At 38.8% G+C, this 14,755-nt stretch overlaps 1 protein-coding gene across 2 annotated transcripts in view; it reads left to right on the plus strand.

The window, feature by feature from the left end:
* The window catches only part of ADGRD1 (adhesion G protein-coupled receptor D1), an 802,257-nt gene that overhangs the window by 570,145 nt on the left and 217,357 nt on the right, over nt 1-14,755 (plus strand). For both annotated transcript variants that reach the window (XM_040347511.1, XM_040347515.1), the window contains one exon: nt 13,371-13,524. In XM_040347511.1, coding sequence (XP_040203445.1) covers nt 13,371-13,524 — 154 coding nt within the window. The remainder of the gene's footprint in view (nt 1-13,370; nt 13,525-14,755) is intronic.

The raw sequence follows: 14,755 nt of genomic DNA on the forward strand, positions 1-14,755 counted from the left end.
CTCTCACAATAGGAATGGTGTACCTTTCATCATAGGCCTTGTTGACTCTTCTCCAAATGTAGTGTTTATGGTTGTGGGCAAAAAGCTACATTTTGGTCTCATCACTCCAAATTACTTTGTTCCAGAAGGTTTGAGGCTTGTCTGTACTGTTTGGCGTACTGTAAGCGAGATACTTTGTGACATTTGCATAGTAATGTCTTTCTTCTGGAGACTCGACCATGCAGTCCATCTTGTTTCAAGTGCTTCCTTATTGTGCATCTTGAAACAGTCCTGTATTTTAGCTGAAGTTATTTGTGGGTTTTTCTTTGCATCCCAAACAATTTTCCTGGCAGTTGTGGCTGAAATTTTAGTTGGCCTTCCTGACCGTGGTTTGGTTTCAACAGAACCCCTCATTTTGCACTTCTTGATTAAAATTTGAAGACTGCTGATTGGCATTCTCAATTCCTTGGATATCTTTTTATATCCCTTTCCTGTTTTATACAGTTCAACTACCTTTTCCCGCAGATCCTTTGACAATTCTTTTGCTTTCCCCATGACTCAGAATCCAGAAACGTCAGTGCAGCACTGGATGAAAGATGCAAGGGTCTGTCAGGAGTCCAGCAACTCATTGAGCTTTTATACACACACACACTAATTACAAGCAAATAGATCACAGGTGAGGAGAGATACCTTTAATAGCCATTCAAACCCCTTTGTGTCAACTTGTGTGCATATTATCAGGCCAAAATCACCAGGGTATGTAAACTTTTGATCAGGGTAATTTGGCTAGTTTCTGTTGTGATTATGATTTAAAAAGAGTAAACACAGTTGATTGATAACAAATGGCTTTATAGCCAAACACTAACCATGAGTGAAAGAAAAGTTTTTGTGTTATCATTCATATTTTCTGAAAAATTGCCAAGAAATCATAAATACAGCCAGGGTATTTAAACTTATGAGCACAACTGTATATATATATATATATATATATATATATATATATATATATATATACACAGGATGTGAACTGTCTGAAGATAACTTGGCAAACAGCCTACACGCCTCTCGCTCCCCATGCATTGAGGACACTTCATGGGCAGAGCCTGCATATAACAGTTGACCTCGCCAACTTAGGGTTAACACCCTACTTCCTCTCAACTGAGTGGAGGGTTGGGCAGAGGGAACCAAAACAAACAGCTTCTGCGCTCTATGCCATTGAAAATTGAGGAGATTGCTCCTATGTATTAAAGGCCCTTAATTACGACAGTACTGTATATGCCCTATTTTGACAGTTTAGAAGCGTGGGATAGGTTATATTCCTTTGCCACTCTTTGTTAATGAATGTTATCTTTCTGACTTTTCAGACTTGAGGTAAACAGTTTTGAAGGAACTCATTTACAAAAAGGTTACACTTTATTAAATTTATCCTTCCATCATCTGCTCTTCATTACTATTGTAAAAGGTTTTATTATTTTTAAATTCGCCAGCCAAGGGATTAGAAAATAATGGAACAATCAGAACTCGCAGTCCAAACATATAAAGTATATTTATGGTTTGGGACAGCCATAACAACTTTCTGTCTATGTAATTCATACAAGCTGTCTGTTACTGGGTATTGATATTATCAGTGTGATAATGTGTGAGCCATTTAAAAAAAAAATCCAGCTTTGTATTGATAATTTGAAAAAGAAAAGCCAGCTTTATATTGATAACAACGGGAGATCTATATCAGGAACAGTGGAATTTTTCCAATCTTCACATCTTGGAGATAGGGTGAGTTTGCTGTTCCAGGGATAGATTTCTATATCATTGACAAATGATATTTCTCTGAGTCACTTCTTTTTGAGCTTCATCCTGCAGGGAATAGTACACATGAATTCTACATTACTTACTTATTCACTGAGTGTTATCATTATAGTTCTCAATACAATTTCTGAGAACAGACAATGGCAGATTGTCCTAGCTAAATAGCCAGTTGCAAACACAGAGTACAGACTAGTTTGGTTAAGCATGTTCAGCAACAGCTATGGACACAGCTTTTACAGGCATTTGACCTCTAAACACCTCTCTCTTTTAGCTTATGTGGCCATGCACATATAGGCATTTATAGGCATATTAGGGCAGAAAAAACTTTTGACGTGCCTTAATCTCCCTGGCGGTATGATTCTTTCTGGTTTTAGATGCTGAAAGCGGTACAATTATTCTGCATGAAAATTTGGCGTTTTATATTGTAGGCCTGCAATTCTTAGGAATAACTCACTTAAATCTGACCAAACAAGAGTCTAGTAGACATCCCGGGTATGATAAAGTTTGAAAAACAAAATCATAAATTATAATTTAATAAATAACTATAAATAATTATAACAAATAATAATGTAATTGTAATAAAAATTATTCAATAATGTAATCAAATCAAAAACACTGAAATTTGCTCAGTTGCAGAATTGTCGCTGTCATTACTTTTATTGTTTGATGACGAATTTCCCCACAAATCGCTATCGCTCAATTCTGCAAGTGATTCTTATTTATTATCGCTGTTTTCTAGCTGGTCTAAAACCACTTTTGACATACAGGGACACTTTTGGACTATCTACAGTTTCCAGGCAGAAAGAACAGTTTTTATTATATAAAAGTGAAATGTAGGGTACTGGACAGACCACTAGGGACAAAGGGGGTGTGTATTTATTTCATACAGTACTGTAATCTATAAGATTACAGTATACTGTATGTGTACTGTGTATTTACTTTTTTGAATTTGGCGCCGATCTCCGCCCCTGTGCGTCGTAACGTCGCAGGGAACGGAGCTCAGCGGCACACGGCACTGTGTGAATCGAGCGAGGAGACAGCTCGATCACACAGCGGGGAGACATCGCAGGATCCAGGGACAAGGTAAGTAACTCTGCCTGCCTGGACACTGCGATGCGATCCTGAGTCTGGCTCGGCGATACCGCTAATGGTACAGGATTTCCACCCCGAGCCAGACTCGGTAATACCGCCAGGGAGGTTAACACTTCTAAACGCAAGGCATGTTTAGTGCTTGAGAATTCATTCATTCTAATGACCAGAATAAATTAATATTCTGGACAGTGGAATAAATGAATGGCCAAAGGCTTAACACACCTGAATGTGTTTGCATGGCTGACTAACATATTTAAACTTGTTTTACCCACCATTAGAGAGTAACAACTAACAGAGGCTGAATAGCATGTATTCTTTTGGCTAGCAGAATTGTTGCATCAAAAGTTATTTTGTAAAATTATTATTGTTTGAGTTTTTGGAGTCAGGTTGATTTGAGTGTGAAAAGTCTGAAAAACAAAACTATTAAAAATGTACTCTCCAATAGTATTCTTTTATAACACTAATACCAAAACCATTCGAAACAGAAACATTTCATTACTCAGATTTAACAAACTTGAATAGAAAGAATCAGTTATTTAGAATGTTACCTACTTAAAAGAGCACAACCTCACCATTAATATTCTGCCGTGAAGCAAGCATTTTAGCTGCTTAATGTTGTTTTACCATGACATAATGTTATTGCAATGTGTTTTCTTGGATTCAAATTGCCTATATTTAAATACTTTGTAGCGTGTGTAATTCTGATGTGTTAACATCAGAATTGGTAGTTCCTGCTCCTATTTTTAATATGCTGAATTTTTCGAGCTTTCTTTCCTTCTATAAATTACTCTCATTATTACTTGGAGTGGTGTTTTGCCCCTTCTAATTTACATCACACAGTGACCTCCAGTCATGACCTACAAATCTCCCCTCCTCTTCACCTATTTGGCACTGCAGGTTATACATTATTCACTGCTCATTCAAGAAGCAAATTATACCTAGGATCTAAAGGGGTAGCCATCTACCAGTAGGTTTGCAAGTACACGGCTTCTCCATTGTGCCATGAAGAAACTACTGTACATGTATAGGTCACAGCCCACCTGTTTAGGAAAGAGGTTAGAGCTGCCCTAGCAAACATTGGCCCCAATCAGTAGAAAAGTAAATGTCCCCTTACTGTGCACACATAAAATAATTATATACACCCAAAATAGCTGCTGTCCTTAACTGTCAAAGAATTATCAATGTTAATTAATTTATCAGTTAAATTTAACAAGGTGTACAGTACAGTGAACTCATTGTCATGTTCAAGAAACCAGTTTGAGATGATTTGAGCTTTGTGACAGTTTGCATTATCCTGCTGAAAGTAGCCACAAGAAGTGGGTACACTCTAATCATAAAGAGATTAATATGGTCAGTAACAATACTCAGGTAGGCCGTGGCATTTAAAATGATGCACAATTGGTACTGATGGGCCGACACCATTACACCACCAGCTCAAACCATTGCTACAAGGCAGGGTGAACCCATGCTTTCATATTGTTTACGCCAAACTCTGATCCTACCATCTAAATGTCGCAGCTGAAATCGAGACTCATCAAATCAGGCAAGTTTTTTCAATCTTCCATTGTTCAATTTTGGTGAGCCTGTGCAAATTGTAGCCTCAGTTTCTTGTTATTAGCTGACAGGAGTGGCATTCCGTGTGTTATTCTGCTGCTGTAGCCCATCCACTTCTAGGTTCAATGTGTTGTGCATTCAGAGATGTATTCTGCATACCTTGGTTGTATCCAGTGGTTATTTGAATCACTGTCACCTTTATATCATCTTGAACCAGTCTGCCCATTATCTTCTGACCTCAACAAGACCTTTTCATCCACAAAACTGCTGCTCACTGGATATTTTCTCCTTTTCGTACCATTCTCTGTAAACCCTAGAGATGGTTGGAAATGAAAATTCCAGTAGATCAGCAGTTTTTGAAATACTTGCACCAGCATGTCTGGAACCAACCACCATACCATGTTCAAAGTCACTTAAATACCATTTCTTCCCCATTCTGAAGCTCGGTTTGAACTTCAGACAATCAGCTTCACCATGTCTAGATGCCTAAATGCATTGAGTTGCTGCCATGTGATTGGCTGATTAGCCATTTGTGTTACCAAGTAATTGAACAGGTGTATGTGAGTGTATATATATATATATATATTCAGTATCTCACAAAAGTGAGTACACCCCTCACATTTTTTTAAAATATTTTATTAGTTCTGTTCATGTGAAGAAATTACACTTCCTACAATGTAAAGTAGTGAATGCACAGCTTGTATAACATTGTAAATTTCCTGTCCCCTCAAATTGGGCCCAATTAGCCATTTTCCCTCCCCAGTTTCATGTGACTCGTTAGTGTTACAAAGTCTCAGGTGTGAATGGGGAGCAGGTGTGTTAAATTTGGTGTTATTGCTCTCACGCGCTCATACTGGTCACTAGAAGTTCAACATGGCATCTCATGGCAAAGAACTCTCTGAGGATCTAACCAAAGAAGTTGAGTGCACGTGCTCAGCATCATATCCAGAGGTTGTCTTTGGGAAATAAACGTATGAGTGGTGCCAGCATTGCTGCAGAGGTTGAATGGTTTGGGGTCAGTCTGTCAGTGCTCAGACCAAATGCCGCACACTGCATCAAATTGGTCTGCATAGCTGTCATCCCAGAAGGAAGCCTCTTCTAAAGATGATGCACAAGAAAGCCCACAGTTTGCTGAAGACTAGCAGACTAAGGACATGGATTACTGGAACCATGTCCCTTGGGTCTGATGAGACCAAGATAAACTTATTTGGTTTAGAAGCGTGTCAGGCGTGAGTGGAGGCAACCAGGTGAGGAGTACAAAGACAAGTTTTTCTTGTTTACAGTCAAGCATGGTGGTGGAAGTGTCATGATCTGGGGCTGCACGAGTACTTCCGGTACTAGGGAGCTACAGTTCATTGAGGGAACTATGAATGCCAAGCATGATCCCCTCTCTTTAGGAGACTGGGCCACAGAAGCTGAGGGTAAAGGTGATGGACTGGCCGAGCATGTCTCCAGACCTAAACCCCATTGAACATTGGGCCTCCTCAAACGGAAGGTGGGGGAGTGCAAAGTCTCTAACATCCACCAGCTCTGTGATGTCATCATGGAGGAGTGAAGAGGACTCCAGTAGCAACCTGTGAAGCTCTGGTGAACTCCATGCCCAAGAGAGTTAAAACAGTGCTGGAAAATAATGGTGGCCACACGAAACATTGACACTTTGGTTCCAATTTGAACATTTTCACCTAGGTGTGTACCCGCTTTTGTTGCCCGCAGTTTAGAGTGTGTTGAGTTTTTTTTTAAGTGTATTTTTGTGCATGTAATCGAGAGAGGAGCCAGACTTGGGAGTTGGCAGGCCTCCCCCAGAGGCAATCTGCCACCTTTCTCCATGCCCCGGTTGGCAATGGCGGGTGTGTGAGGGGGTCCTCCCACACAGCCTGCCCTACTCCGCTTTGAAGCCCAACGGGGCAGAGGGACTCCCTATAAGGGAGTGAGAGGATTTGCCCGCTCAACCAGCCCCGTTAGTCCTTCGACTCTTTTTTAGAGACTGCGTGGTCAAAGTGCGTGCATGTTAACCCAATTTCGAGTGCGTCTAAGTGTGGTGTTTTTTTGTGGGAGGGCGTACTAAACGCAGGCTTACCTCGCATAGTACACCCACCGGGAGCCGGGCTGAGACCACCAAACTCAATTCACATGTAGCCGAGACCGGGATCCGAACCCCTAGCTGCAGAGGTGAATGGCTTGTCAGCGCAGTGCCAATCGCATTGAGCCACCGCAGCTCCCATAGAGTGTGTTGAGTTAATTTGAGGGGGACAGCAAATTTACACTGTTATAAAAGCTGTACAGTCACTACTTTGCAGTGTAGCAAAGTGTCATTTACTCAGTGTTGTCACATAAAAAGATACAATAAAATACTTACAAAAATGTGAGGGGTGTACTCATTTTTGTGAGGAATGAAGCATCTTCTACCTGGAGTGATAATTCCATAAATCCATAACCATGCCATAGACCACGGTAGTCCTACACCTATAGGAAAAACACTCACAAGAGGGGTTGACTACCAAGTTATTGGCAAGTCATATAAGGCATGAAGTACTGTAACATACAGTACAGCCACAAGATGCATCCAGAGTATATTCCTAAATTAGTAGGCAACACTCTTCCATAACAAACTTTCAATGAAACCCTAAAAAACATAATGAAGAAGGAAACTGCTTAGCATTATATATAAGATTAAAACCAAACAATATCATCAAATTCACATTTTAAACATGCATATGATCCACTAACCATTATTAGCATGATCTCTCTCCCAAATATGGCCAACCTCAGAGGTTTCCTGCTGGCAGATGTTACCATGCATGTTAGCAGGAAACTGCTGTGTGTTCTACCCCCGAGCCTACCCTTTTTTGAAGCCTATTAGAGCCTCTGGCTCTAATCACATGCTTCAAAAAAAATCCCACACTGGAGTCCATGTGTCCTGCACCCTGCATTTAGATCAGGGGGCCGGAAGCAATGGACAGACCACCAGTGGTATCGCTGATGCTGTCCACCAAAAGTCCACTATTCTGTAACACCATTTACAGCTTAAAGGCATCTCCCAAGCATGCTTTTTCCATGTTACCCTTAAAACAGTATTAAAAGGACCTATTCCCTGCTATACTGTATTTTTTTTAAAAATTTGCCTTTTGGTAAATGACCCTTGTGGCAGTGTCCAGCTCCCCATGAACGTTTTTACAATAGCTTGCCTATTAGCCTTGAGCATGGCCGGAAGTTAGTATCAAGTTTCGCACCCCCATAAAGTTCAGGAGTTATTTTGCTTAGTTTGAGTTTCATGAATTTCAAGCAATATTTGATAAATCTAAGTCAGGCAGATTTGCAATGCCTAATAATGAGGACAATATGCTGCTATAAGCTGTCCTATTATTTACAAATGTTACCTGCTATTGGGTTACAAATTCTATTTTTTATGTCCCAGGATTGTCTCAGCTACCTGCAACTGACAGCTTTTACCGAAAAAGAGATTTGGGTTCATCCAGATAGGATTTGAGTGATTCTAGTTTGGATAGATTAAGGACAGGAATGTTTTTCTTCAAACTTTAATGCAGAAGTGTTGGTAAGAATGATAAATCACTGACACACTTCAAGAAGTAATGGATACTTTCCTAAAGATTTTATTGAAAGACAGATTTATATTTTAAAATATACTTACAGCTAATGTAAATGGTAAATCCTTTTACAGTTGTATTTCAGAAATAAACTGGTTGACTTGATATGCTCCTGTAGGCATGTCAAGTTGTTCCCTTGGAATTGAAAACCTAAATATTATTCATTCCTTGTATATGTTTACAATGACAGATGCAACTGTTTGGGTGGCAGAAAATGCTTGAGTTCTTTTAAAGAGGTGTTAAGCATATAGCATTATATATTTTTACATTTGTAGGAACTGGAAAAGCATACATAGGGCCAGATTCATGTACAAATCCGGCGGCGTAACATATCCCATTTACGTTACACTGCCGCAAGTTTTCAGCGCAAGTGCTTGATTCACAAAGCACTTGCCTGTAAACTTGCGGCGGCATAGCGTAAAGCTGTCCGGCGCAAGCCCGCCTAATTCAAATGGGGCGTGTATCATTTAAATTAGGCGCGTTCCCACGCCGAACGTACTGTGCATGCTCCGTTTTGAAATTTCCCGCCGTGCTTTGTGCGAAATGACGTCTAAAAAATATTCAAATTAGACCCGAATGGCGGCCATACTTTAACATGGCTAGTCTAAATATAAGCCATTGAAATAGCACTCGCAACTTTACGACGGGAAAAGCCGACTAGCGACGACGTAAGAGAATGCGACGACCGCGCGTACCTTCGTGGATCGCCGTAAACAGCTAATTAGCATACCCGACGCGGAAAACGACGCAAACTCCACCCAGCGGGCGGCCGAAGTATTGCATCCTAAGATCCGAAGGCGTACGAAGCTGTAAGCCTGTCGGATCTTAGCCAAATGCCGTCGTATCTTTGTTTGAGAATTCAAAATAAAGATACGATGCTGCAAATTTGAAAGTACGCCAGAGTATCAGCAGATACTCCGGCGTGCTTTTTCTGTGAATCTGGCCCATAGTCGTTAATAAATACATATAGCCAGATTCAGGTAGACGTGCCTAACTTTAGGCAGGCGTAGCGTATCTTATATACGCTACGCTGCCGTAAGTTAGAGAGGCAAGTACAGTATTCACAAACAACTTGCGTCCTAAGTTACGGTGGCGTAGTGTAAATGTGTAAAGTGTAAATTCAAATGTGGAAGAGGTGGGCGTGTTTTATGCTAATTAAGCATGACCCCACATAAATGACGTTTTGAACGAACGGCGAATGCGCCGTCCGTGGACATAACCCAGTGCGCATGCTCCAAATTACGCCGCAAAGACTTATTGGTTTCGACGTGAACGTAAATTACAGCCAGCCCCATTAACGGACGACTTACGCAAACGAAGTAAAACGTGAAAAATTTGACGCGGTTCCGACGCCATCTTTTTGGTGGTTTATCTTTACGCCTGAAAACGCCTTACGTAAACGGCGTATCTTTACTGCGACGGGCAAGCGTACGTTCGCGAATAGGCGTATCTCGCTGATTTACGTATTCTAGGCGTAAATCAGCGTACACGCCCCTAGCGGCCAGCGTAAATAGACAGCTAAGATACGACGGCGCCGGCGGTCGTATCTTAGCAACATTTAAGCATATCTCAATTTGAGAATACGCTTAAATATACAACGGCGCAGATTCGGAGTTACGACGGCGTATCTACTGATACGCCGTCGTATCTCTACCTGAATCTGGCTAAAAGATTTCAAAATAACATTTCTTTTAGCAAAGCACAGGTTGTGGTGATATGTAGCCCACACAATAGTAGTAGGCAATTGGTCATTTCAATCTTAAAAAAAAGGTTAGTATTTATTTTCTTCCACAAATGATGTGTAACCTGGCGGCTGCTTTTTTAAAGGCATTTAACATCCCTAACTGTACCTTGTGTTTTTCACTTGCATAAGATTCAAATTCAAATAGAATAGATTAGAATAGAAAATAAGAGAATAGAAAAAAAAACTTTCAAATACAATAGAATAAAATAATATAAAATAGAAAGAATATAACTGTCTTCCAAATTTCAAATTTTTAAAACAACAAATTGAATGTTGAATTTGAATCAAATTTGAAAACAAATACACAAAACTAATTTTGAAAATGTGTTGCTTCGTACACACATCCTATAGTAGAATAGGTTTTAATTTTAAAATGAGCAAAACCCTTCCATGTAAAAGTGTAAAAAACAATAATAATTAGACATGTGCAAAACAAAAAAAAATGTTTTGTTTGGTTTTGATTTGATATTTAAATCGTTTTGTTTAGTTAAAGTAGTTAAATTAATTTAATAAGTTTTCGGAATTTGTTTTGTGTTTTCATTTTCATATTCAATTTGAATTCAACGTTCAATTTGTTCTTTTCAAAATTCGAATTTTGTAAGACCCTTATATTCTTCCTATTTTATATTATTTTATTCTATTCTATTCAAATGTTTTTTTTTCAATTCCCTTATTTTTTATTCTATTCTAATCTATTCTATTTGAATTTGAATTGATTCTTTTCGAAATTTGAATTTTAGGTGATGGTTATATTCTTTCTATTTTCTTCTACTCTATTCTATTGAATTATATTTTATTATTTTATTCTATTTGAAATTTGAATTTCGTAAGACAGTTATATATATATTTTTATTATATTCTATTGTTTTTTTTTCTATTCTATTCTTTTCATTTCTATTATATTCTATTCTTTGCAATTCAGTTATTTTCTATTCTATTCTAAAATATTCTATTCAAACTCAAATTTATTCTATTCTATCGTTTTTTTTGCTCTATTCTTTTCTATTCTTTTATTTACTATTCTAATCTATTCTATTATTTTCTATATTATTCTTTTATCTTCTATTCTGTTCTATTCTTTTTATTTTCTTTCCTATTTTGTTCTGTTTTACTTGATTCTTTTTTTCCCCCCAAGCAAGTGTAAACAGTAATTTATCCTGTATTTGGCTTTTATAGCTTTCCTTTATCACTGATAATGTAAAAAAATAAACTTTTTAACACAATTTAGTGACATTCCAGACCCCAATAATTGCATCTAGAAATGTCAAGAACTGACTTTAATATGCAAAACCTCAATAAACAGAAAATACGAGTCATGCAGTTAACTAAGATTGTGTACAAGGATATAACCACTTTTTTGTCAGATACCATTTCCTCATTTAAATACAGATATCGGTTTTAATCTTGCACAAACATGCTAATTTACAATATATAGTTACATAGTTACATAGTTACATAGTTAGTCAGGTTGAAAAAAGACACAAGTCCATCCAGTTCAACCACAAAAAAACAAAATAAAAAAACACAGTAAAATCCTATACACCCAACTCCATACCCACAGTTGATCCAGAGGAAGGCAAAAAACCCCAGCGGAGCATGATCCAATTTGCTACAGCAGGGGAAAAAATTCCTTCCTGATCCCCCGAGAGGCAATCGGATTTACCCTGGATCAACTATACCTACAAATCTTAGTACTCAGTTATATTCTGTACATTTAGGAAAGAATCCAGACCTTTCTTAAAGCAATCTACTGAGCTGGCCAGAACCACCTCTGGAGGGAGTCTGTTCCACATTTTCACAGCTCTTACTGTGAAAAAACCTTTCCGTATTTGGAGGTGAAATCTCTTTTCCTCTAGACGTAAAGAGTGCCCCCTTGTCCTCAGTGATGACCGTAAAGTGAATAACTCAACACCAAGTTCACTGTATGGACCTCTTATATATTTGTACATGTTGATCATATCCCCCCTTATTCTCCTCTTCTCAAGAGTGAATAAATTTAGTTCCTCTAATCTTTCCTCATAGCTGAGCTCCTCCATGCCTCTTATCAGTTTGGTTGCTCTTCTCTGCACTTTCTCCAGTTCTCCTATATCCTTTTTGAGAACTGGTGCCCAAAACTGAACTGCATATTCCAGATGAGGTCTTACTAATGATTTGTACAGGGGCAAAATTATATCTCTGTCTCTGGAGTCCATACCTCTCTTAATACAAGAAAGGACTTTGCTCGCTTTGGAAACCGCAGCTTGGCATTGCATGCCATTATTGAGCTTATGATCAACTAAAACCCCCAGATCCTTCTCCACTACAGACCCCCCCAGTTGTACTCCCCCTAGTATGTATGATGCATGCATATTCTTAGCCCCCAAGTGCATAACTTTACATTTATCTACATTAAACCTCATCTGCCACTTAGTCGCCCAATCAGACAGAGCATTGAGGTCGGCTTGTAAATTGGAGACATCCTGTAAGGACGTTATTCCACTGCATAGCTTGGTGTCATCTGCAAAGACAGAAATGTTACTTTTGATCTCAGACCCAATATATATGTGCTATTAATGTTTTTAAAATGCAATGCAATAATTTTAAAGATAGAAAGTATAGGCAGCTTCAATTACAGTCATTGACTGCATAATGTTCAGTAAATATGGTGCTTAAGAAAAATGTCAGAAACTGTAGACATGCAAGAGGGGATGATGGTCGAAAACTATAGAAATGTTACAGGTATTGCTGGAAATTTGTTATAGAAGACAGAGAGAGAGAGAGAAACTGGAAGCATGTTATATAAAGCTATTAAAGCGGAGCTCCACCCTAAAGCGGAACTTCTGCTCATCGGAACCCTCCCCCCCTCCGGTGTCACATTTGACACCTTTCAGGGGGTGCAGATATCTGTCTAAATACAGCTTTAAGTTCCTTTTAATTTTTTTCTGTCTATCTTCTTACCACCTGAATAAAAAGTCTGTTCTACAGAGCTCAATAGCTCCAGCTGAATGTCCTGCACACAGGCAAAAGAGTTAAAAGAGATACTCATCACTTAGACAGCTCTGTTTAAGATTGCAACCAAAGCAAGCCTCCAGTTTTGTGTCCTTAAACTACTTATAGTGGTCTAGAGTCTTATTTTTTTAGTGTGTTAAAGTTTTATTTTCAAAAAAATGATTGTAGACATATAATAATAATAATAATAATAATAATAATAATAAAAAGGATGTAAAACATCATTTTTAACTGGGCTAAGTCATTATAGTTTATATTTAAACTAGTGAACTAGCAATGATGGCATTGAGTTTCTGATTTTAGGTATCCTAAATATTTCTGTATCCATACTTTGTCCAGGAAATGTATATTCTAAGCAAGAGTAACTGTCAAAGTAGCATTTCTTATTATTGAAAATCCTGACATATATTCATATCTGATAGAAGCTGAATGTATTAATATTTTGCAGTTAGCAGGCAACCTTTAGCTACTTTTGGGAACAGATGTGGCTGTTTATCCAAACTGGTACATAAAACCCAGATAAAGATTATATGAAGTCAATCACAAGCAATTATGATATTTGATTTTTCTTCTAACCTGTGTACTCCTTGTGTTTTTTTCAGCTCCCTTGCAAAATTGTTGCAATATTGCTACACTTCTTCTTTCTAAGTGCCTTTGCCTGGATGCTGGTGGAAGGATTGCATCTGTACAGCATGGTGATCAAGGTGTTCGGATCAGAGGAGAGCAAGCATCTTTACTATTATGGGATCGGATGGGGTATGTCTATGTTTATGTAATACTGGCTGGTGTTAAAGTGTAAATTCAGACAAAACTAAACTAGACAAAAGTAATAAAAAACCTGCAACAGGGATACAAACAACAATTCAAAGCTTAGAGGGGTTCTAGTCTTCTCTACATGGATTTCTCTTTGTGTTGATGCTGGATATTTACGGTCGCTTTTGGACAGTACAATAAAGTGGTTGTAAACCCATAGAAAAAAAACCTGCAAGACAAAAGGCAAAATGAGCTAGTATGCATCGCATACTAGATCATTATGAAATACCTACCTTAGTTTAAAGCTTTTGCAGTGGCCCCTGCACACTGCTGTGACCGGTGACATGTCTCCTGCAGTTATTTCCAGGTTCGCGGGCTTGTCACTGACGTCACTCCCACGCATGCACATGGGAGCTGCAGGTCATGGCACAAGCCCTTTAGAAATGGCACGATCTAGCTGTTTCTTCAGTGCGCATGCACCATTGACGTCAGCGCAAGCGTATATGGTAAATATCTTCTAAACTGTGCAGGTTTAGGAGATATTTTCAGTATCTACAAGTAAGCCTTATTATAGGCTGAGGCCCCGTACACACGACCGAGTTTCTCGGCAGAATTCAGCCAGAAACTCGGTCGGAGCTGAATTCTGCCGAGAAACCCGGCCGTGTGTACACTTTCGGCCGAGGAAGCCGACGAGGACCTCGGCGAGGAAATAGAGAACATGTTCTCTATTTCCTCGTTGTTCAATGGGAAATTTCGGCTCGCCGAGGTCCTCGGCGGGTTCACAAGGAACTCGACAGACAAAACGATGTGTTTTGCCCGTCGAGTTCCTCGGACGTGTGTACGGGGCCTTACCTGTTGATACAAGTGGTGTAACAGGGTTTACAACCACTTTAAGGTGGTTATTAGTGAAGGGTAGTGTAACCAGTAGGCTAATGGCCGCAATAACAAGTTATTTGGAGTTATGTGTAATAGTAATGATCAATAAAGTTTGGCCTGTGTATGCTTATCATCCTTGCAGTCGCAGTTCTGAGTGATATACAAGAGAGTTTCTCAATACCTTGTTTCTGTTTTGAGAAATTTTCCAGTTCAGTAATTCATAACTACCCATGGCTTCATTACAGAATCTTTAGGCAATTATAGGTAATTATTGCATTGGGGAAACATTCATTCTTTACTGAGCACAGAAAGTTTAGGCTGGTATATTTACTAGAAAACATTCTCGGAAATAAATCAA

Source organism: Rana temporaria, chromosome 1 (assembly GCF_905171775.1).
Source record: "Rana temporaria chromosome 1, aRanTem1.1, whole genome shotgun sequence".
NCBI classification, from domain to species: Eukaryota; Metazoa; Chordata; class Amphibia; order Anura; family Ranidae; genus Rana; species Rana temporaria.